The 21,901-nt window shown below is 47.7% G+C and overlaps 1 protein-coding gene and 1 long non-coding RNA gene across 9 annotated transcripts in view; one reads left to right on the forward strand and one right to left on the reverse strand.

The window, feature by feature from the left end:
• ALPK2 (alpha kinase 2) overlaps positions 1-21,901 on the reverse strand; it is a 120,324-nt gene that overhangs the window by 94,467 nt on the left and 3,956 nt on the right. For 4 of the 8 annotated variants that reach the window (XM_086683110.1, XM_086683107.1, XM_086683109.1 and 1 more), the window contains 3 exons: positions 13,512-13,592; positions 9,892-10,019; positions 6,125-6,242 (listed from right to left, as the gene is read on the reverse strand). In XM_086683110.1, coding sequence (XP_086539236.1) covers positions 6,125-6,242; positions 9,892-10,000 — 227 coding nt within the window. In that variant the 5' untranslated portion in view covers positions 10,001-10,019; positions 13,512-13,592. Of the gene's footprint in view, positions 1-6,124; positions 6,243-9,891; positions 10,020-13,511; positions 13,593-14,415; positions 14,558-21,901 lie in introns of those variants that run through there. The other 4 variants (XM_086683112.1, XM_086683113.1, XM_086683108.1 and 1 more) reach the window with 2 other exon arrangements.
• Positions 19,669-21,593, forward strand: LOC147575647 (uncharacterized). Its single transcript, XR_015242596.1, has 2 exons — positions 19,669-20,188; positions 21,014-21,593. It is a non-coding gene; the product is annotated as an uncharacterized LOC147575647 (long non-coding RNA).

Below are 21,901 nucleotides of genomic sequence, written 5' to 3' on the forward strand. Positions count from 1 at the left end.
GCAGGAAAGTGATATTAATTACTAACTAGTTAGCATTTGTTACAAGCCTAACGCGCACGTTGCTGACCATTCTGCGTGAAGAATCTCACTTAAACCGTCCCCCGAAATCATTTTATGAAGACACCACAGCACAGAGAAGTTCACGGACTCGCTCGAGGCCACACAGCTAATGCGTCGCAGGGCACGACAACCGCAGAAATGTGGGCCTGGAGGAAGAACCTGGAGAACTGTGTCGTCATTGACAAGCACGTGAGGCTGCGGGGATCAGAAATAACAGAAATCCCAGTCCCTGCTGCCCCTACGAGCTGACCTGCCAACGAAGAAGGGAGGACAGAAGCGAGGCAGAAGGCACTAGCTTCACACAGCCAATGTCGACCAGATGGTGAGCAAAGAGTCCTGTCCTCACGGAGCTTTGTCCAGTCAGGACACAGACAGAAGCCAAATGAAAGCTTAATGGGCAGGGAAACAACATTGTGTTAGTGCTGACCGCGGCCTCAAAGAAGCCCTCTGGGAAAGTTCCTCTGGGGTGGAAACAGCAGGGAGAGAGTGACCTACTCCAGAAAAGAGCAGCTGTTTTCAGGAGTCAGGGCTTTGTTTTTTTTTTTTTTTTAATTTTTTTTTTTCAACATTTATTTATTTTTGGGACAGAGAGAGACAGAGCATGAACGGGGGAGGGGCAGAGAGAGAGGGAGACACAGAATCGGAAACAGGCTCCAGGCTCTGAGCCATCAGCCCAGAGCCAGACGCGGGGCTCGAACTCACGGACTGCGAGATCGTGACCTGGCTGAAGTCGGACGCTCAACCGACTGCGCCACCCAGGAGCCCCCAGGAGTCAGGGCTTTGTCCCCGAAGCTCCCGGGCATCTGAGTGCTGTGCTGTCCCCTGCAGGGAAGGGACCAGTGGGCCTGGAGAACCACAGTGGGAGAGGGGCCGAGTCCTTTGTGGTGGGGAGGGCAACATTTAGCAACGTAGCAATGTCCAACGTTTAGCAGCATCCTTAACCTCTACTCAGTAGCACCCCTTCCAGCTGTGACAGTCAAAAATATCTCCACACATTGCCAAATGTCCCCTGGGGGTAAAACACAAGTGACCCAGGAAACCTTCATATCGATTTTTCCATCAAAATCTCGAATAATCGATATCCGGTTTGAGGCATAATTGGAAAAATCTTCCTTGCTCCCTTGCCCCCTTGCCTCCCAGTCCGCCCAGGTGAACTCAGCTGGTATTTTGGGAGCCAGGGCTATGTTATCACAGAAGTCAAGGTCGGCAAATGGCAACAACAAAAATTTATTGTTTCACAGTCTGGAGCCTGGAAGTCCAAAATCAAGGTGTGGGCAAGGCCATGCTCCCTCTGAAGGCTCTAAGGAAGATTCTCCCCGCCCCCTCCTAAGCTTCTGGTGGCCGTGGTGGTGGCGGTGGGCAGTCCTCACATTTCCTGGCTCGCGGCCGAATCACTGCGGTCTCTGCCTGTCTTCCCACAGCTATTTCCCCTCTGTCTGTGTCTGTTTTCTCCTTTTTATAAGAACACCAGTCATGGTATTAAACCCCACATTAATCCATGGTGATGTCACCTTAATTCAAATGACTACAGCTAAAGACATTGTATTTCCAAATAAGGTCACATTCTGATGTTCCAGGTGAACATGAATTTGCAGGGGAGGGGTGGGGACGAGGGGGGGACGCTATTAAACCCATATACATCATGAGCAGATTGGCTCATGGTGACTGTGCAGTTCTCCTGGCCATCGTCCCCACCACCAGGTCATCTGTAGGGGTGAGCTGAGGAGGGCAGCCCCCTCCCATCCACACTTTCCTGCCCAGTCCACCCACCCTCCCTCCTGCCTCTCTGGTAATCTGTGCTCTCTCAGCACAGCGGGACATGATCATGACCATGGAGAGGCCTCCTTGCCGTGGAGAGGAGTGTCTCGCCCTACGTGTGGGTTCCTGGACAGATTTTTATCTGTTGTTCACCTGTCTTTCTTTGAACCGTGCTCCTGACAGACCACAATTCCTCTTTTGTACACACACTCCTTCCAACTTGCTTTCTCTGAGGTAGAAAACATCCATTTGCATTTCCTCCCCACCCCCACGCCTTTGGAAAAACAAAAAAACCAAAAAAACGTTTTCACGGTACAGCGCCAATCATGCCGTTATTGATGTCTCTGTCCCCTGGAATGCTTTCCCCGCTTTCCATCCCCCTGCCTGCCAAGCACACTTGACCTGTGGTATGTAAAGGTCACAACAGCACTGATCAATCTCCTCCAAGTGTTGTCACCTGTCCAAAGTACACGGTGTTACAAGATTAGAGGGGTATGAGAGGAGAACACGGGAGGACCCAGAGGCACTCTTGCCCGGTTGAGGAAAGGGGGAAGATCAGTAGGCCGATTAATTAGCTCCTGGCCACAAAGCAGAAATGCAGATCAGGTTTACCATCCCAGAAAGAAAACAAAAACAAAAACGTGGGAAACACAGGAACAAGAGCTTTTCAGTACCTAAGAGTGCAGATTTAATGACCCAAAGACTAAACTCAGGTAGATGTTTAAAAAGTACTTTCCTGGGGCGCCTGGGTGGCGCAGTCGGTTGAGCGTCCGACTTCAGCCAGGTCACGATCTCGCGGTCCGGGAGTTCGAGCCCCGCGTCGGGCTCTGGGCTGATGGCTCGGAGCCTGGAGCCTGTTTCCGATTCTGTGTCTCCCTCTCTCTCTGCCCCTCCCCCGTTCATGCTCTGTCTCTCTCTGTCCCAAAAATAAAATAAATAAACGTTGAAAAAAAAAATTAAAAAAAAAAAAAAGTACTTTCCTTTGGGGAACTATGAGTTAATCTGGTGGCTTCTGGTGACCTCATAATGGCAAGAAAATTTGAGACCAGCATTATAACTAACAACCCACTTTAAATCTTTGAAGGGCGTTTGCACAAAGTAACATTCATTTTCCTAACCGGCACTTAACATACTGATAGAAGTCAAACTGCTTTGCAGGTGAATGTTTTAGGATGTAAGGAATTTTTCATCCTGGGCAATTACATTGGAATCATCTGGGGTCCAGACTGCGTTAGTCAAAGTTGAAGGCCAAGCATTAGGGGGTTTTAAAAATTCCCTAGGTCATGTTAATGGGCAGCTATGGCCCAGAACTGCTGTAAAAAGTTAGAACGTTCAAAGCTCATTTACTACTAAACACAAAAATGCAACCACATCTGTTAGTGCATGGCCTCACTAAAATTCCTTATACCAGGACCGAATGCTTTTCCCAGTTGGTGGGTTACTTTTCCAAATGGCAGAATAGGAGTTTGGAAAGAATACATTCTGTCGTCTCAAGTCTTGATTTGTTCCAGCCCCGCTGGACTTCTGCGAAGGGAATGAGGACTCCGTTCCCCGTCCACAGCTCAAGTTCTCTTCCTAAATTTCTCTTCCCATTTTAACCGGCCTGCCTGCCCCGGGGTGTCATCTTGGCCTTCTCATCCCTCCATCCCTTAACTCCCTTACCCTACAAACACAGGTTTTCCCTACATTTCTGGTCCTGTAGAAATAGCAAATAACAAACCACAATTCTTAAATGGCATTCCATAAGTAAAAGAATATTCATTAAGCCTCTCTTCTGGCTAAAAAAAGTGGGTATAATATTTTAGCTTAGTGCGAGACTAAAATTAATCAATCAAGAAATACGGATTGAATGTTCAGGGGGACAAAGGCAAGAGTGGAAAACGTACAAAGAAGTAGGTAGCATGTAGATACTCAAGGATCTTACCATTTAGAACAGGGATTGGCAAACTATGGCCCACAGACCAAATCTGGCCCCCTACTTGTTCCTGTAATTAAAGTTTTATTGGAACACAGCCATACCCCTCCCCCCGCCCCGCACAAAAAAAAAAAACAAACCATATTGTCTGTGGCTGCTTTTATACTATGATGGCAGAGCTGAGGATCTGTGAGAGAGACCATCAGGCCTTCAAAGCCTACAATATTTACTACCTGGCCCTTTATAGAAAAAGTTTGCCGGGCGCCTGGGTGGCTCAGTCAGTTAAGCATCCAACTTCAGCTTAGGTCATGATCTTGCAGTCTGTGAGTTCAAGCCCCGCATCGGGCTCTGTGCTGACAGCTCAGAGCCTGGAGCCTGCTTCAGATTCTGGGTTTCCCTCTCTCTCTGCCCCTTCCCTGCTCACACACTGTCTCTCTCTCCCTCGAAAATAAACATAAAAAATAATTAGAAAAAGTTTGCCAATGCTGATCTAAATTAACAACACATATATGTATGGTATATATACAACATCTCTCCACTCATCCTCTTAACAAATATTTATGGTGCACTGTACCACTCCTTAGGGGATACACTAGTGTGAGACAGAGAAGTCTCCCGCACCTTGGAGGCCCAAATCTACCAAACTGTCAATCCTGAGCAATAAATAAACACCAAAGGGGGGCCTGTGCAAAAGAGAAGAGAATGTCTGAGGCTAGACAGAGCCATGGGTAACTAGAATTACTGTGAACCGTAGAGATGGATTCTAAGTGGAACGGGATGAAGAGGGGGGAGGGGAAGGCCTTGGCAACACTGGAAGTGGACTTGAGGTTTGATGAGGGCATACACAACGTTTATGCTGTTCATCTCTACTCCCAGCATTATGCAAAATGGCTGCCACTACAGTTGCTTGATGAATAATGTTTAAAGAATTACATGGCAGGGGCGCCTGGGTGGCTCAGTCGGTTGAGCGGCCGACTTCGGCTCAGGTCATGATCTCACGGTCCGTGAGTTCGAGCCCCGCGTCGGGCTCTGTGCTGACAGCTCGGAGCCTGGAACCTGTTTCAGATTCTGTGTCTCCCTCTCTCTGACCCTCCCCCATTCATGCTCTGTCTCTCTCTGTCTCAAAAATAAATAAACGTTAAAAAAAAATTAAAAAAAAAAAAAAAGAATTACATGGTAGATGAATAAACGAGCATCTTGAATACCAGGTTAGCTATTCTGTAAGACAGCTGAGTCAAGGATTTCCAACGTGATAAAGTGATCTCTGGGAATACTTTGAAACAAAAGAGTGGATACGAAGATAAGGAAGCGAGTGTTTATTGAATAACTACTACACAGCAAGAACTTGACGAGCATAAAATCATTTAATTCTCTCAGCACTCCTTTTATTTTGCAGATCAACAAATTTAGTTTGGGAGAGGTTAAATAACTGGCTAAGGTCACACAGACAGAAAACAGTAGAGTCAGAATTCAAACCCAAGTCTATCAGCACATGCGCATGCCTCCCAGTCATGTTCATACCACGCTCTGCAGACCTTGGACTCTCACAGTCCCCATAAGGAACACTGTGACCAATTCAGTAACAACTGGGGATCAAGAGCAAAGACTCTCCACCCACCCTCAACCAAAGCAGTTCTCATTTTCTCTGCCTCACACATGGAGCTTCCTGATTTCATCCGAATAGTTCTTGGGGAAACAAAAAAGAATAGAAACCACTATGCTAGACCATACGACTTCCTACAATAAAGCCAGAAGGCATGGTTTTCAGCCTTCTGTCCATCACCAATGGGCTGTGGGTTCATGGCCAGCCACTCCTTCTTCCTTCCATTGCTACGCAAGAGAGATTGAATGACTGACAAAACCATGTTGTGTTTCTTGACTTTCCAGAGGGAATAAGATTAAATGAAAAGCTCTTTCAGTGAATGAAAATGGGTGGACCACTTCGAATAAAGTTCTAGGTAAAGTTGTAATTCCATCAAAGAAGCCAATTAGAGGAGCTCAGCTGGACGCCTTGCATGATGCCTGCTCATGGCATCTGATGTTAGGATGCAAAAAAGCAAAGGGGAGCCAATCTTTTTTTTTTTTTTTAATTTTTTTTTTAACGTTTATTTATTTTTGAGACAGAGAGAGACAGAGCATGAACGGGGGAGGGGCAGAGAGAGAGGGAGACACAGAATCGGAAGCAGGCTCCAGGCTCTGAGCCATCAGCCCAGAGCCCGACGCGGGGCTCGAACTCACGGACCGTGAGATCGTGACCTGAGCCGAAGTCGGACGCCTAACCGACTGAGCCACCCAGGCGCCCCATCAATCTTTTGACATTACCTGGTACAACCAGCACATGACCCAATGCAGGGACCTTTGTAAACAGTCCACAGAGGCATGTCTACTTACCGATAGAGATGTAACAGGTGAATATACTGATTCTGGAAGAATTCATAACTGGAAACAATGCCACACTCATCTATGGCTCGACCATTCTTATACCAAGTTACCTCTGGCTTGGGCTGACCTGATAATGACAACAGAAGAATATTCCTATTGCAGTAAGCATTTTTAGAAAAGAAAATCATAAAGCAATGAATAGGAGTGAGTAATAAGCCATAGGGATGGACATGCTGAACTGTGTCAGTTGGGGAACTAGAAAATCTCTCTCATCGATTCAAATGCATCGTCTGATAAGCACTATTGAGCAAGCTACGTACCTAAGATGATCCTGTGCAGGGGTGTGGATGAGGCCTACAAAATGAAATGCTGTCCCTAACCCTAAGGAGCTATTAAGAAAAATCATCTAGGGGCGCCTGGGTAGCTCAGTCGGTTAAGTGTCCAACTCTTCGATTTCATTTCAGGTCATGATCTCCCGGTTTGTGAGTTCGAGCCCCGAGTCGGGCTCTGTGCTGGCAGCGTGCAACCTGCATGGGATTCCCTCTCTCCCTCTCTATCTGCCCCTCCCCCATTGTCTCTCTCTCTCGCTCAAAATGAATAAACATTTTTTTAAAAAGAAAAATTATCTAAAACTTGGATATGAGGAAAAAATGTGGATAATATCTTCTTTCCATGTCCTATGGGGACAAAGGTCCATCTAAGAATCACCTAGGGGAATATACATCGTTTAATTTGACGATTACCACTGATTAAAATTCCCAGTTTGGGGCACCTGGGTGGCTCGGTCGGTTAAGCATCTGACTCTCAGTTTCTGCTCAGGTCATGATCTCCCGGTTTTGTGGGTTCGAGCCCCGCGTCAGGCTCTGCACTGACAGGGCGCAGCCTGCTTGGGATTCTCTCTCTCTCCCTCTCTCTCTGCCCTTCCCCTGCTCACGCTGTCTCTGCCTCCCTCAAAATAAATAAATAAACTTAAAAAATGGTTAAACTCCCAGATTTAGTGAAGTTACATACAAACTTGTAGATTTTTATCCAACAGAGACGTAAATAATCCCTGCCTGGCAGAAAAGATAATCCCGTAAATCTTGGCTTATCGCCCTACAGGACATTAACCGGTGTTTTACCTAGTCCAGCAATCTTATCCTAACATTCCCCTATTAAACTGCCTATAAATACCTAATTCCTCTAATGTTCCTACTTTCTGGTTCCCTCTTTACTCGAAGAATTAAATAAAACCACTGAAATGTTCATTTCCTATTTGCACGGAAGTCACTGTACCTGTGGAGAAGTATCCTTAAACGGCGCTCGGAGCTGAGCGTATGCCATGGCACAGAAGAGGGAAGAACAAAGTGGATTAGCACATTAGTGGATTAGTCCCCTCATGAGGCGTGTATGATTTCCGGGCCGGTCCTGTGCATACCTGACTGGTGTCGTCACAGAAACTGCCCTACGCTTTCTCCCTCAGGAGGGCTTCCTCCTGCCCTTGTGATCGGTAACCAGATCTGATGGACTAATCTGGTGAAACCCCCAGGAATTCCATTCACCCCTTGGGATTTTTTACCCCTGTGACCGCGAAGGAAGGTTTCCAGTGTGTCCCAATGAGCTTCCCCCCTAGCCTCCGTAACACTGAAAACGTACCCAAATGTGCCCTGTCTACAGGAGGAAAGCCCAGTATTGGGAAACAAAATAGTGTTCTAGATCCATCCTTCTTGTGTTTCTGTCTGACTTATCACAGGATTTTTGGTGAGCAGCCCCAGACACCACGAAGAGAAGAACCCCACGTGTTTCTGGGCCCTGCGCCATGGACCCGTCCTGACGGTGCTCAGAGCCCCTGCCTCCTTCCCTGTGTCTTGTCTGATGGGGCGTCTCCCAGCTAGGCTACCTCTGTGCCAGCACCACGAATGTGGGTGATCCTCCTGGCCTCCCCCTTCAGGTAGCGCCCGCCTGACTACTTGGTCCCCGGAACTAGGAGCAGACAGACCTACGTGCAAAGATACCCCCTTCTTCCCCAGTGGTTTGGCTGAGTCCCTTCCAGGCAAGTGACTAAAGCACCAAAAATGAGCTTCCCTGAGAAAGCACCAAGGAGGTTGGGGATTACAATTCATTTCTGCCTGTTCTCAGCCTTTTGTCCCCCTCTCAGTCGGCTTTCTCAGATTCCTTCTCAGGAATCCTCTCCTTCCTCCTTTTTTGTATATCCTGGACTCCTTTTTTTTAAAAGAAGGTGCATAAAGTGTGCATGAGCTGGGCCCGGGACACTCATTCGAATCTCTTGGACTCCAATTTTTTTCATTCAGACCGATCAGGGCTGGTTGATGCCCCTATGTTTCTTAGCAGCTGACTGGTTTTTTCCTCTTGTGCAGTATAGATCTGAATAATCAGCCAGAAATGAGACTCACATAGGGAAGTGGTATCTTGTACCTTTGTGGGTGGTTCTCTTTTCTCCCTCCACTTGCTGGAAACCTCGCCCCAAAATCCTACCCTTGTTTTTTTAAGCCTACCTGCAGATCACACATGGAGAGCCACCTCCAGAATGTTTCGCCATTGTGCGTGGGGACCGGTAGCCAAGTTTAGGGTATGTCCAAACACTGGGGCTTCCTGAGGACACATGGGGGCCACGGCATGGAGGTTTAGTGGTGGACGTGTGTCCGTCCCTCTATTTGAATGGCTATGGACAAATGCCAAGAAAGATGGGGGCTTGGCTCTGGCCTCGAAGAGGCTGAACTCACTCACAGGTGGACACCCCAGCACCCAGACCAGAGATGAGATTTTGTTATGACTTCAGCTAAGGAAGCACGGCCATTTCAGAAGCTGGCTCTTTTCCTCTCCCCATCTAGAAAAAGGGATCTCAGGGGAGAAGAGTTTTCTGTGCGCCCTCCGGAAAGATCACTGGTGCCTCTATGTTTTCGAAGGTAGAGACACAGTCCAAGAAAGGAAACAATCCACAAGGTACAAGGTACCACTTCTTGACCCAATTATTTTGCTTCTATTATTTTCGTTTAATAAGAAATCCTTCTTACCACCGGGGACACCAATTTGGGGTCAGGTCTGGGTTGTTTATTCTCCAGCCCAGGGAGAATCCCAGCCCCCTGCTCCTCCTCCGTTGGGCACCCCCTGCCTTGGTTTTTACCTCTTCACTGCTGACCAGCATGCCCGACGAAGGCGGGCAGTGGGATGTATGTAGCTGGTTTGGGGGATATCAAGGAATGAGTGATCAAGAAGGTTCCAATAAATCGACTGAAGGAAAGTTACTCACGACATTCCTATGTACACAGGAAATTAAGAATGGATTCTCTGAAAAAATAACCAGGGCGGGAGTCACCTAACCCAGAACCACAAGGCGAAGTGAAAAAGATCACTAGGCTATATCCAGGAAGTCGCTCAAAGAAACCCTTGGCGGGGGGGGGAATCATAGAGGATTTAGTTGTTCAACTGGTTACTCAGAACAGACTTCCCAAGCCATTTTCACAAATGATTTTTTTTTTTAATTTTTTTTTCAACGTTTATTTTTGGGACAGAGAAAGACAGAGCATGAACGGGGGAGGGGCAGAGAGAGAGGGAGACACAGAATCGGAAACAGGCTCCAGGCTCTGAGCCATCAGCCCAGAGCCCGACGCGGGGCTCGAACTCACGGACCGCGAGATCGTGACCTGGCTGAAGTCGGACGCTTAACCGACTGCGCCACCCAGGCGCCCCACAAATGATTTTTAATAATGCCTCTGTGAGCCAAAAACCCGGGTCCGCAGGGAGATTTCAGAGGAGAATGAGCCACTGGTGGTTACCAGATATCATGCAGCGAAGCACGGCGTCTGACTTCTCAGGAACTTTCTGGGAAAGCAACGTAGATAGAAAACAAAGGGTGCGCCTCTGGGGCCCTCCTGAGTCTGTCATCCTTACGTGCCTCGTGAATCTGAAAAACACAAATCCCTGACATCAACATTTGTTCTGGGGCTCCTCTGACTGTCCTGGGAGTTTCGTTTAGTGGCCCTTAGGGACAGAAGGAGCACGCCCTGGCTCGTCGGAGGCCGGGCACTGGCACTTGGGCTGGTGGGCAGATGGGAAGTCCTCGGGTGGGCTTTCTCACCTGCGGCGCTGCTGGCCCTTGGACCGGATGTCTGGTTGTGGGGTCTGCCCTGTGCATCGTAGCATCAGCACCCCTGGCTTCGACCCACCGGGTGCCACCAGCACCCCTCCCCCGAGTCACGACAATCCAAAGTGTCCGCAGACATTTCCAGTGTCCCTGGGGAGGGCAGCCCCAGCGGAGAACCACTAATCCACCCCGAGAGAGAACTGCTTGAGCCCACAGCCAGTGTCACGTCTCTCTCATCTTTCTTTCTGTCCTCAAAGTCTCTTCATGGGACTCAAAAAGTGCGTAGGCACACTCCTCGCCTCCAAAAAAGAGTTAGTTAAATGCAAATGAATCTCCGGGGTGGGGGGGGGGGGAGGTGTTTTGAAACTGGGCAAGCAGTGCTCCTTGGAGCTCCGGAGGAGCGCCCCCAGGAGGGCAGTGAGTTAGCATGTATTTATTCATTGATACAAGCAGGCATTTAACACTTGATTGGTCACCACGTATGCAATCTCATTTCACCTCTTTTAAATTGCCTGAGTGGTTATTAACACCTCCTGCATCTTAAGGATGAGAAAGCTGATGCTCAGAGAGATTCAACAACTTGCTCAGGATCACACAGCTCAAGTGGCTGCTGCCCTGGGGCGCCCTTCATGGCCGTGCAGGCTGATACCGTCCCCGGAGCTGTGCAGTGCACAACCCACACAGATGCGCGGCAGCCTTAAGAACACAGGTCTGTCTGAACCCAGAGGGCCCTTTCCACTCTACCCTCCACGTACCGTGCTGGAACCACCCTGTCAAAAGCACTCTTTGGAGAGCCCCATGCTTGGAAATAACATTTCGCTCTATCCAAACAGGAAGCTCCCACTTCCCCTTTGCTTGGTGAGCTGTTCTCACATGCCACGAAGCTCAGGAGGAGGAAGGCTCCCACCACCATCGGATACATTTAGCACGGACAGGGAGGAGGCACTTAGACCTGCAAATGGTGATTCTGGGGATGCTGAGGGTCCTATAGCAGACGCGAGCTAAGCTCTTGGCAGAAAAGGCTGGATCTAAATGGCCACAACTGTCTCGTAGAAGGGGAAACCCTTCTCCATATGGGTGGAACAGCTTCTTAACTGTTTGGAACCAATTCTCCGATTTGGTAGGACCTGGTTCAAGCTGAAAATGAGTTGCTTATGCAAAAAGGATTCAGATATTCGAGATGGGAACAACAGAGCGCCACCCTGGGCGCTGGGAGCCTTCTGGGCATGGGGCCCCCGTGTGGGGCACACATCGTGGAACCTCAAGGCTGCCCCTGCCTGGTAGACGCGGCCCTTGGAACATTCTGCCAGCCCTTCCTTCCCTTTGAGGCCTTTCCTGCAACCCCTGATGTTCCCACAGCATTTCCTTAATCTCAAGGTATTCTGTCTAGAATAAGTGTAGTTCTTGGAAACAAAAAAGCATTCCCAAATTGCCCCTATGTGACGCACCCAAGCTTTCTGAATAGCAGGGTAGAAATAACTGATTTAGGAGAACACACCTCCTTCCTTTCCTCACGAGGAGCGCACAGGAAGCAACTCTGCTCTGACCTGAGGGTCCGCTGATGCATGTAACGGGCAGAAAGAGCGGTAAAGCTGAAGAAGAAGTATCTTTGCATCAACAAGGAAGACAACCGCTTGGGTCTGCAACACAGCACAAGGGCTGGGAGAGAAGTCTGAAAAGCCGCGGGGTTATGCGGGGGAGATTGAGTCACAGAGACTGAGAAAGAGATGCTATGATTGTTAATTGGATCCTCTCGACATTTTTGGTGTTTTCTTAGTCTTTATTTTTGAGAGAGAGAGAGAGAGAGACAGAGCATGAGCAGGGGAGGAACAGAGAGAGAGGGAGACACAGAATCCAAAGCAGGCTCTGAGCTATCAGCACAGGGCCCCACGCGGGACTCGAACTCACAAATCACGAGTTCGTGACCTGAGCTCAAGTCAGACGCTCAACCGACTGAGCCACCCAGGCTCCTCTAACCCTCTCAACATTCTTTAATAAAGACTTGAATCGCAGGGCACCTGGGCGGCTCAGTCGGTTGAGCGTCCGACTTCAGCTCAGGTGGTGATCTCACGGTTTGTGGGTTCAAGCCCCGCATGGGGCTCGGTGCCGACAGCTCAGAGCTTGGAGCTGTTTTGGATTCTTCATCTCCCTCTCTCTCTCTCTGCCCCTCTCCCACTTCTCTCTCTCTCTCTCCCAAAACTAAATAAGCATTTAAAAAAAAAAGTCTTGGATTGCATTTCCAGTGCTCTTTGGTTATAGGACGTTTTAAACACAGTTGTGCAATTTGGACCCCGTCGGGTCCCCGGTTAACAGGTGTCCCATAAAACCGTCCTAAGTCCCTCTTGGTCTAGATGGTAAGTTAGTCGCACAGAACAGAAAGAAACTTCATCTGCAAGACGGCAAATAGACACAGATTACATGATACGTACATTTAGACGTTACGTGATTGTTCCAACAGGTATAAAAAGGCCAGAGCTGATGTGCATGATTATTGACTTAGAAGTCACAGAAATGCCTAATGGAAAAACTGCTCTCAGCAAGGCTGAAAGAAGTATCAAAAGCAAATAACTCCAGGGGACAACTTCCACGGCAGCCACCTTGCACAAGGATGGCGATGTTTACAGAAGACTTGGCGAGCGCCGCTGAATCCCTGTAGGAAGAGATGACTAAGCCAGACCAGGGCACGGTGCTCAGAAAACCAAGGAAATGAATGGCAACTTGCTGTCCTTTCACTGCTGAGGAAATGCTGCCCCTCCCCCCACTCGGCAAACACGCGGAAAGAGGCAGCGTTTCGGTCAGTGCCAGTGTATTTGCTCATCCCTTTCAGACGTCTGAGCAGGTGATGGGAGCTAGAGCTGTGGATTTGACTTGAGATCAAAAGTTGATGCTTCTCAGGATTATTGAACAATTTTAGGGCTAAAACACAGGCATAGGGCAAAAAGAACAGAATCTAAATCCAATTTAAAATGTTTACGGTTATTTCACAACTGGAAATGCAAGTTGTATTTGTGACCTCATCTACTGGTGTGTTTTTTTTTTTAAGTTTATTTATTTGTTTTGAGAGAGCGTGTCCACGTTTGCACACATGTGTGAGCAGGAGAGAGGCAGGAAGAATCCCAAGCAGACTCCGCACTGTCGGCGCAGAGCCCAACGCAGGGCTCGATCTCACAAACGTGAGATCAGGACCTGAGATGAAATCAAGAGTTGGACGCTTAACCGACTAAGCCACCCAGGCCCCCACCCACCCCCCCACACTTATCATTTTTGAGTAGCAACACGGCATCCAGCGTTAAGGGCTCTAGAGTCAGGTACCTGGGTTTACATTCTGGCTGCACTCCTTACTAGCATCGTCAGCAAGTGTGTCCCAGCCTCTCTGTGCCTCAGTTTCCTCATCTGTAAAACGGAGGCAAAACAGTTTTGTATACTTCATAGGTTGTTATAAAGATGAAATGAGTTACTACTGCCTGTAAAGTACTGAGAACAGCACCTGGCACAAAATGTAGTGCTTGCTAATTATTTCAAAAAAAAAAAAAAAATGTGGCTTCAGTGGAACCCACTAGCTCAACTGACCGACAGCGAGGCTGATGGCTCTGCAACGCTTTGTTTTCAAACAGCTTCAATGAACTGTAATTCACACGCCGTAGAATCCACCCACTCACAGTGTGCAGTCCAATGGCTTTCAGTGTGTTCAGAGTTGTGCGACCATCGCCACAATCAATGTTAGAACATTGTCATTTCCCCAGAAAGAATTCCATTCTCCTTGGCTTTCAAGTCCTTATCTTCCCATCCCTCCCCACCCCCCCACCCAAACACACACAGAGCCCCAAGCAACCACCACTAATCTACTTTCTGTCCCTGTGGATCTGCCTATCCTGGACATTTCCCAATAAACAGGATCAAATGCTATGTGGTCCCTTGTGGCTGGCTTCTTTCTCTTAGCACACGTTTCCAACACATCCGTGTTGTGGCGTGGGTCGGGATTCAGTCCTCCTTATGTCATTCTGCAGCCCTTTTAGGAGCAGCTGTCGGGGCAGAAGGAGGACTCCCTGGGCTCTCCACATTCCCAGGACGCTTACTCAGACAATTGGGAGGGTAGCAAGAGAAGGGCTCTGGGGGCTGGAGAATTCTCCTGACCGGGAAGCATCATAGGACTGAGGATCAAATGCAGGCTCTGTCACTTGCCAGGGACGAATCTACATCTAGCTCTGCCACTTACCTGGTCAAAGTTCTTCATCTGTAAAAGCAGAGAACTATGTAAATGGCATAGGGAGAATGTGCTACATAACTCGTTTTCAAGGTGGTAATCAGCAGGCTTTAAGGAAAGACGTCACTTGGTTTCCTCAATTTCCTTTTCTGCTGTGGGTTACCACAGTAATTTGTTTTTAAAGCGATATACCAATTAATGTCTAAAAATTTCTCCTGGTAGAACATTCACCTGTGAGAGTAATTTACACGGCCCCTCCCCTTCCCAGGGTCCACTGCTACGGACAGAAAGGGAAGAAAGGACAAAACTGCTCCACAAGAATTGGGGTGACCCCGGGGACCTTATGTGTCATCTGCGACGCCTCTCCACGTGACTGCTTCCTGACGGTGAAGTCCCACAGGTGACAACACTGACAACCGTGCTATGTGACCCACAGAGACGGTTCAGCCGCCACGGTGTCCCAGCCAGGGCTGTGCTGACGACAAGGGAGAGGACAGTTAAGTCAGGCCGTGGTTCAGGTTTCATGGCTCCTCTGAAGGTTAGAACACTTGAAGACCGATTTCTCATTCTCAGCTAGACGTGGGCAACCAATATCGAGTTACTGATATTAGCAGCGGGGGCTGCAGTGGCATTCACAGACACCTTGGGGAGGTAACATGTTAACTGGAAAGAACACAAGATGTGCATGACTTTATTTTGTTTTTCAGCTGTGGTCGCTTCCTTTTTTAAAAGAAATCGGTTTACCTTTAATTACACAGATTCTAAATGCATGCGTCCCTATTTGCAAAAATACATATAAAAGCAAAGTCTCCCACTTGCACTGGCCCTCATCTCAGTACTTTCTCAGGAGGAAGTGTTTGCCAGGCTTTCAGGCATCTTTCTGTCCAGGTCTGTGTGTAGTCATCTGAATATGTATATAGGGGTGTCAGGGTGGCTCAGTTGGTTGAGCGTCCAACTCTTGATCTTGACTCAGGTCACCATCTCACGGTTCATGGGGTTGAGCCCCACATCTGGCTTCGTGCTCATGGCACGGAGCCTGCGTGGGATTCTCTCTCTCCCTCTCTCTCTGCCCTCCCTCTCTCAAAATAAATACATAAACTTTAAATAGATCTTTATATCTCTATTATCTTTATATACAAATATATTTTAATAATATATATAACACATATATAAATATATATAATTTCTATCCACATACGTATATAGTCATCTAAATATATACACAATTTTGTTGCATGCGTGGCATTGAATTGGGTATATTCCCAGCCAGCTGGCTTATCTTAGTGATAAGCTTTGGCAATCTTCCAATGTCAGTCCAATCCATAAAGGGCTGCATCATTTTTTAAAAACTGCTCAGTGACATCAGTATTGCACAGCGCGGCAATAAGTGTGCTTCATCTGTGTGTTCTTGTACTGATGACACATAGCTAGGCTAGAGTTTTTTAGACTTCCAAGTGTGTCCCAAAGAAACTTCACCCTGCTAAATGCTTCCTTGGGCACCTCAGCGGTTGTCGAGACTAAATACCAAGAAATGGAATTGCTGGATAAAAGAACATTCACATGTTACGTTTTGATAGATACTCCAAAATGGGCAGGGCCCCTCACAGAAGAGTAGAAGGGTGTGGCGATGAAGGACCGGGTTCCCGGGTTCAAATCTGAGCCCTGCTGCTTACTAGCTTACTTCTGCTCTAAATTCCTTCATCCGTAAAACTAGGATGAGAGCAGTCTCTACTTCATTTCGTTGGTAGGAAAATTAAGGGACTACGGATAAAGCTCCTTCCTCTAAATGGCATAGTAAGAACGCTACAAGTGTTAGCTGCTATCACTAACATCAGTAAAATTGCCGAAATACCTTCCTCTCAAAGTAGAGAACCAGGCAAGAGGTTACGGGAGAGTGCTTTGAGTGTTTAAAGCCCTTGACTGACGCCAAGTTTTATTTTGGCTAATCTGCCCCATACAGATAGCCGGTGGTGTGGCTGCTGTCCACAGGAAGGCTGTTGCCAAGGGGTCAGGGAGGCACTCTCAGCCCACACGCAGATAATGGGTAACCGGTGCCTTGGCAGGAAAGCCAGCTGTCACAGTGAGTTCTCACGGGGGACAGGAGGGATTAGTTCCGATCACCCAGCCTAATCCAATGGCAACTGGGTTCCCTCATTTGCCGTCTGAGTTACTACAGATCTGGGTGCCACGCCTACTGGCCCGTGGTAGTTAGGGCAGAGTACACAGCCCAAAGATGCATTCTGGGAATTTGGGGGAGGTGGGTGGGGAGGGGGCAAGCCAGGCAGGGAGAAAGACAATGAATATGTTTTGGGTCCCTTCTGTGTGTCAGCCCCCAGGCTGGACACTTCAGAGACATTGTCACATTTAATCCTTACAGCAAAGCTACCAGCGCTGGTGTTCTTTCCCATTTCACAGATAATGACCTGGAAGCTTAAGGTAACTTTAAAGCATTGATGTAACACACTTCATTCCTCACTGCCTGCAAGTGACATGGCTGTTGGAACTCAAGCACTGTGTTCTTACTTGGGTGTGATTTTAGGGTTATATGTGAAAAAAAAAACAGGGGCAAAAAATAAGCCCGTGAAAAGATGCTCAATATCCTTAGTCATTATGGAAATTCAGATTAAAACCATAATGAGATAGCCTTTCACAGCCACTGGAATGACTATAATAAAACAGGCAGCCAAGTGTGGGCCCGGATATGGAGAAAACCGTCAAGCATGGCTGGTGGGAATGTAAAACAGTATGGACACTTTGGAAGACAGTTTGGCAGTTTCTGGAAAAGTTAAACATGAATTTACCAAGAGCCCCAGAAGGTCCATTCCCGGGTGTCTCCCCAAGAGAAATGAAAACACGTGTCTGCACAAAGACTTGCACACAAATGTTCTTAACAGGATTATTCATAATAACCTAAAGTTGGAAATAACCTAAATGTCCATTGGAAATAACCTAAATGTCCAACTAGTGCCTACATAGACAATGTGGTGTAGCCATACCGTAGAATACGGTGGAACAATACAAAGGAGCAAGCGTGGATACGTGGTACGATATAGATGAACCTCAGAAACATTCCAGTGAGAGAAGCCAGACATGTGAGACCACACGTTGTATGGTTCCAGTTATATGAGATGTCCCAAAGAAGCTATAGAGACCAAAAGTAGGTGGTTGCTGGAGACGGAGGCAGTGGGGAAAATGTGAATCAACCATAAATGTGCACGAGGGATCTTTTTGGGGTGATGAAAACGTTCTAAAACTGATCTATGGCGATCGTTGTACAACTTGATACATTTACGAAAAATCACTGAATCGAACACTTAGAAAAGGTGAATTATACAACATGCAATACGTGCCTCCATAAAGTTAATTTTTAATTTTTTTTTCTTCAACATTTATTTATTATTGAGAGACAGAGAAACAGAGAGCGTGAGCAGAGGAGGGGCAGAGAGAGAGGGAGACACAGAATCTGAAGCAGGCTCCAGGCTCTGAGCTGTCAGCACAGAGCCCGACACGGGGCTCAAACTCACAAACTGCGAGATCATGACCTGAGCTGAAGTCGGACGCCTAACCGACTGAGCCACCCAGGCGCCCCCATAAAGTTAATTTTTAAAAGAGAGGCATGGAGGAGACAATCATTTCATAAGCACATACTGTGTTCACTGCAGCATTCGTTACTTGTGACAGCAAGAGATTGGAAGTAACCAAAACGGCCATCAGTAAGAATATGGTTACAGTTTAGAATGGAATTTTCTCTTTTGAACAGCAGTGGGCATGAAAAATAAACAAGGCAGTTCTGTATGCATTGATACGAAATAATCTTCAAGACACGTTAGGTAAAATAAAATCTAGAAGAGGGCATAGAGTATGCTATCACTTGTATAAGCAAGAAGAATATTCTAATATGCTTATTTATACACATAATAATTCTAAAAACACACAAGAAACTGGTAACTGGGTTGTGGCCAGGAGACCCCAGTATCTAAGGAAGTGTGGGTGGGGGCTGTTAAGGACAGTGATTGTCTCTACATAACCTTTTGGATATTTTAAATTTATATAAGTTACCTAGTAAACAAATACAGCTTAACTTTTAAGTGAGTAACTCTTACTCACTTGTTACAGTGTTACTTGTGAGTAACTCTGTGTGCCTGAGAGTGTGCCTGGCACCTATCTATCGTGAACATGGGCTGTGGCTGCTTCTGGCTCTGTTCCCGGGTTGCTTGAAGGTTTTTTGTTTGTTTTTTTCCTGTTTTTGTTTTTTTAAGGTAGAATAGAGTCTTTCCACTGGTAGTCCTCTCCTCCGCTATTTAAAATCCGTGACAGTTTCGAGACAGCTGGGTCACTCAGTTGGTTAAGCATGTAACTCTTGACTTCTGCTCAGGTCATGATCTCACAGCTCATGAGCTCAAGCCCCATGTCAGGCTCTGCACTGTCAGCACTTGGGATTCTCTGTCTCCCTCTCTCTGCCCCGCCCCTGCTCTCTCTCTCTCTCTCTCTCTCAAAATAAATAAATAAACATTTAGAAATAAATAAGTAAAATAAAATCTGTGACGGTGTCCAATTCTTTAAGGAAGGGTGGGAAAAAAAAGGGGGGGGGGGCTCAAGGTTAAATGAAACATGTGAGAGAGTTGAGTACCTCCCTGATTTTACAGTTGAAAAGTGCCCCTGAAACGGGCAGCTTAAGCGACTTTTCCAAGGTCACCCAGCTTGTTAGTGGCAGAGTCCATGATTCTTGCCTCTGATTTTCAGTTCACTATTCGAAAGGATACATCCCTCTGCCAGGCTCATCCTTGTCCTCCCTCAAGGGAAAGACCGAGAAGAAAGCAAAGATCATGATGCTATCAACATACAGAGCACGATAGTGGAGTTAATGAGACTGACTGCCGGGGATTAGCCTTGGATTAACTGGTTAACGTGACTTTGGTTTGAAGTTAAATGCGGTGGGCTGAAGGCTGTGTCCCATCCAGGCATGTGTCATCAGAGTTCTCACTGTGTGCTGAAGAAACTCTCTCTCTGGGCCCTCCTCCTCTTGTCCCCTGCTTTCTCCCAGGCCCCCCACGTCCCTCTTTGGAAAGAATGTCTATTTCAAATTGGACCGAGGGCTGTGGAATTTCAGGCAGATAGGGGAGCACTTGGGAAAAGTTATCTTCCCTTCCGTGCCCTCCCTGCCTGGGACAGGGAAAGGGTGCTGGGCCGAGTGCCACGGTCACCTCGGCCACCATCATCCACCAGCCTTCCCCCAGCCAGTCAGAAGGTCTTAGGAGAAAACTTTGTGGGTTCGCCTCCACTTGCCTTGATTTCTGAAGAATATTTTTTATCATCCATTATCTAATTGTGTTTAGTAAAGTGCGCCTTGGAGGGCAGGAGTACCGCCCCCAACTGGCCGTTTGCCTTGTCCTCTTAGATGCATTCCCCCTCGCCTCTCCCATCACTCAATCCTGGGGATGAGGTGCTCTCGCCCTTCCTGCTTCCTGGGCTCTGACTGGTCCAAAGCCATCAAGCGCTCTTGCTCGGTGATTGGTCTGTTAACCTAAGTCTAAGCCAATCAGCACGCAGCTCCCTCTAGAAAGTCGCTCAGGGCTGACCCAATCAGTGCAAAGCTTAGGTCCCTCGCTGTCCTGTAAACAGGAAAAAGAACACCGACCCCAGGGGAGGCTAAGTACCATTTGAGAGTGTGGGGAAGGCAGCCTGAGGTTGAAACCAAAGCACAGAGAAGAGCAGAGCGTCCAGAAATGCGGAGAACCGGCACCAAGGTCCTGACCAAACTCTGGACTTTTCAGTTGTGTGAGCAGTAAGTCCCCGCCGTTGCTATTGTTTAAGCGAGTTTGAGTTGATTTTTGATTGTTCCTTCTAGAAAGCCTACCGAGGCATCCATACCTTCCCCTCCCTGGCCCATGGTGCCTGAAATCCCTACCACGGGCCCTCCTTTCCAGATCTCTGTGTCAGACAGGCAGAAGGGAAGGATTTAACATTAGACGGCTTCACCAAAGAATGCTTCGCCAAGAAAGTTCCGGGGACGCCTAGCATAACCAAATGAATTTCTGAGCTCCGTTCCCTCCTGTCTCTTTCTGCCCTTCATGTTTTGTTTTGCTTTTTGTTGTTGTTTACACAGAAAGACCACCTTCCATCTGGTCCATTTGCTCACCACCCACCAGATTTCAAACCCCAGCTCACGTGCTAGCTTGTCCTTGAAGACTGCCCTGAGAGCCTCCGCTGGAAAAAAAACAGCACCCACCCAAATGATGGGCCACTCAGGTCCGTGTGTCCTGCCCACACTCAGTATCCCCCACAGACACTCCACCCTGAGATGTCTGCCTGCAAGACAACTCATGGGTTTATCTTTTGTGTTCTCCCCAGCGCTAGCATGTTGTGGCTGGGCCTCCCACACCTCTTGAGAAGTAGGCAAGTTTAGTGATTGAAAAGAACGGTGCAAACAGGTTCTCCTTAGGAGTTACAGGCCAAAGAAATGCCTAAAACAACGGTTTATCAGCATCACCTGTCAGAATGCAAATTGTCAGAAATGCAAATTCTTGGGACCTTCTGCATCAGAAACTCTGGGGGTGGACCCAGTAGCCTGCATTTTAACAAGCTCTCTCAATTCTGTTGCACTTTAAAGTTTGAGAACCACTGGACTAGAGGAAGATCTGAAACTACTGACTGAGGAGCGAATGAGCCTGGTGATCCAAGAGCAGGACTGAAGTCCAAGTGAAGATGAACGTGAATTGTGCATCCCAGATGTGCTGGGAGCGGCCGTGGAAGCGATGGCCGTGGAAGGGGTAGAGTGCTATGGATTCAGAAACGAACTCTCCAGAACTGACATCTCCTTCAACCGGTGTCTGTCTCTTCAACCTGATGTCCCTAGTCTCCTGGTCAGTGCCAGGAGGGTGCATTTCGGCTGCAACCTCATTGAGGGCTCTAAACGTTTTTGAATGCCCTCTTCTCTCACGGAAGTTGGGTATGTATTCTTTCCTGTTGCCAACCCTAAGATGTCATGCTTACTTTCTCTCAAGTTTCTTTATATTTCTGAATTTCTAGATTTCCTTTTTGGCAGAATTTAGCCAAGAATAACAGGGTTCCTTGTGAGCCTGTGAGTAACCCAAGCAAAGAATTTATCAAGCCTCTCTGATATGCCCGGGCAAAAGCTGTGGCGTAGCTCAGGAAAGACAGGTGCAATAATAAAGATGTTGATAAAATTCTTTGGAACTGTCCCACGAGGCCTGCTTCTGATTCTGGAATGCTCCGTCCCTCTGTGCTTGACTCACCCTCACTTCAGAACAAGGAAGCACCCTGGTCATTATGAACTTTCACCACTGACCACGAAATTCCAGCCATGGCTCCTGAGATGCCTACCCAGCTACTGTCTCTGCTCAGCCCCCCATGGCTAGTCCGTTTCAGAATGTTCTCCCATCCCCTCACTCCACAATGGCTCTGTCCAAGCAGAAAGGGAATTGATGCAAGGCCCCACTAGAATCTTTGAGGAAAACTGGACTTGCGCCTTTATTTT

Source organism: Puma concolor, chromosome D3 (assembly GCF_028749965.1).
Source record: "Puma concolor isolate L17-30 chromosome D3, mPumCon1.1.hap2, whole genome shotgun sequence".
NCBI classification, from domain to species: Eukaryota; Metazoa; Chordata; class Mammalia; order Carnivora; family Felidae; genus Puma; species Puma concolor.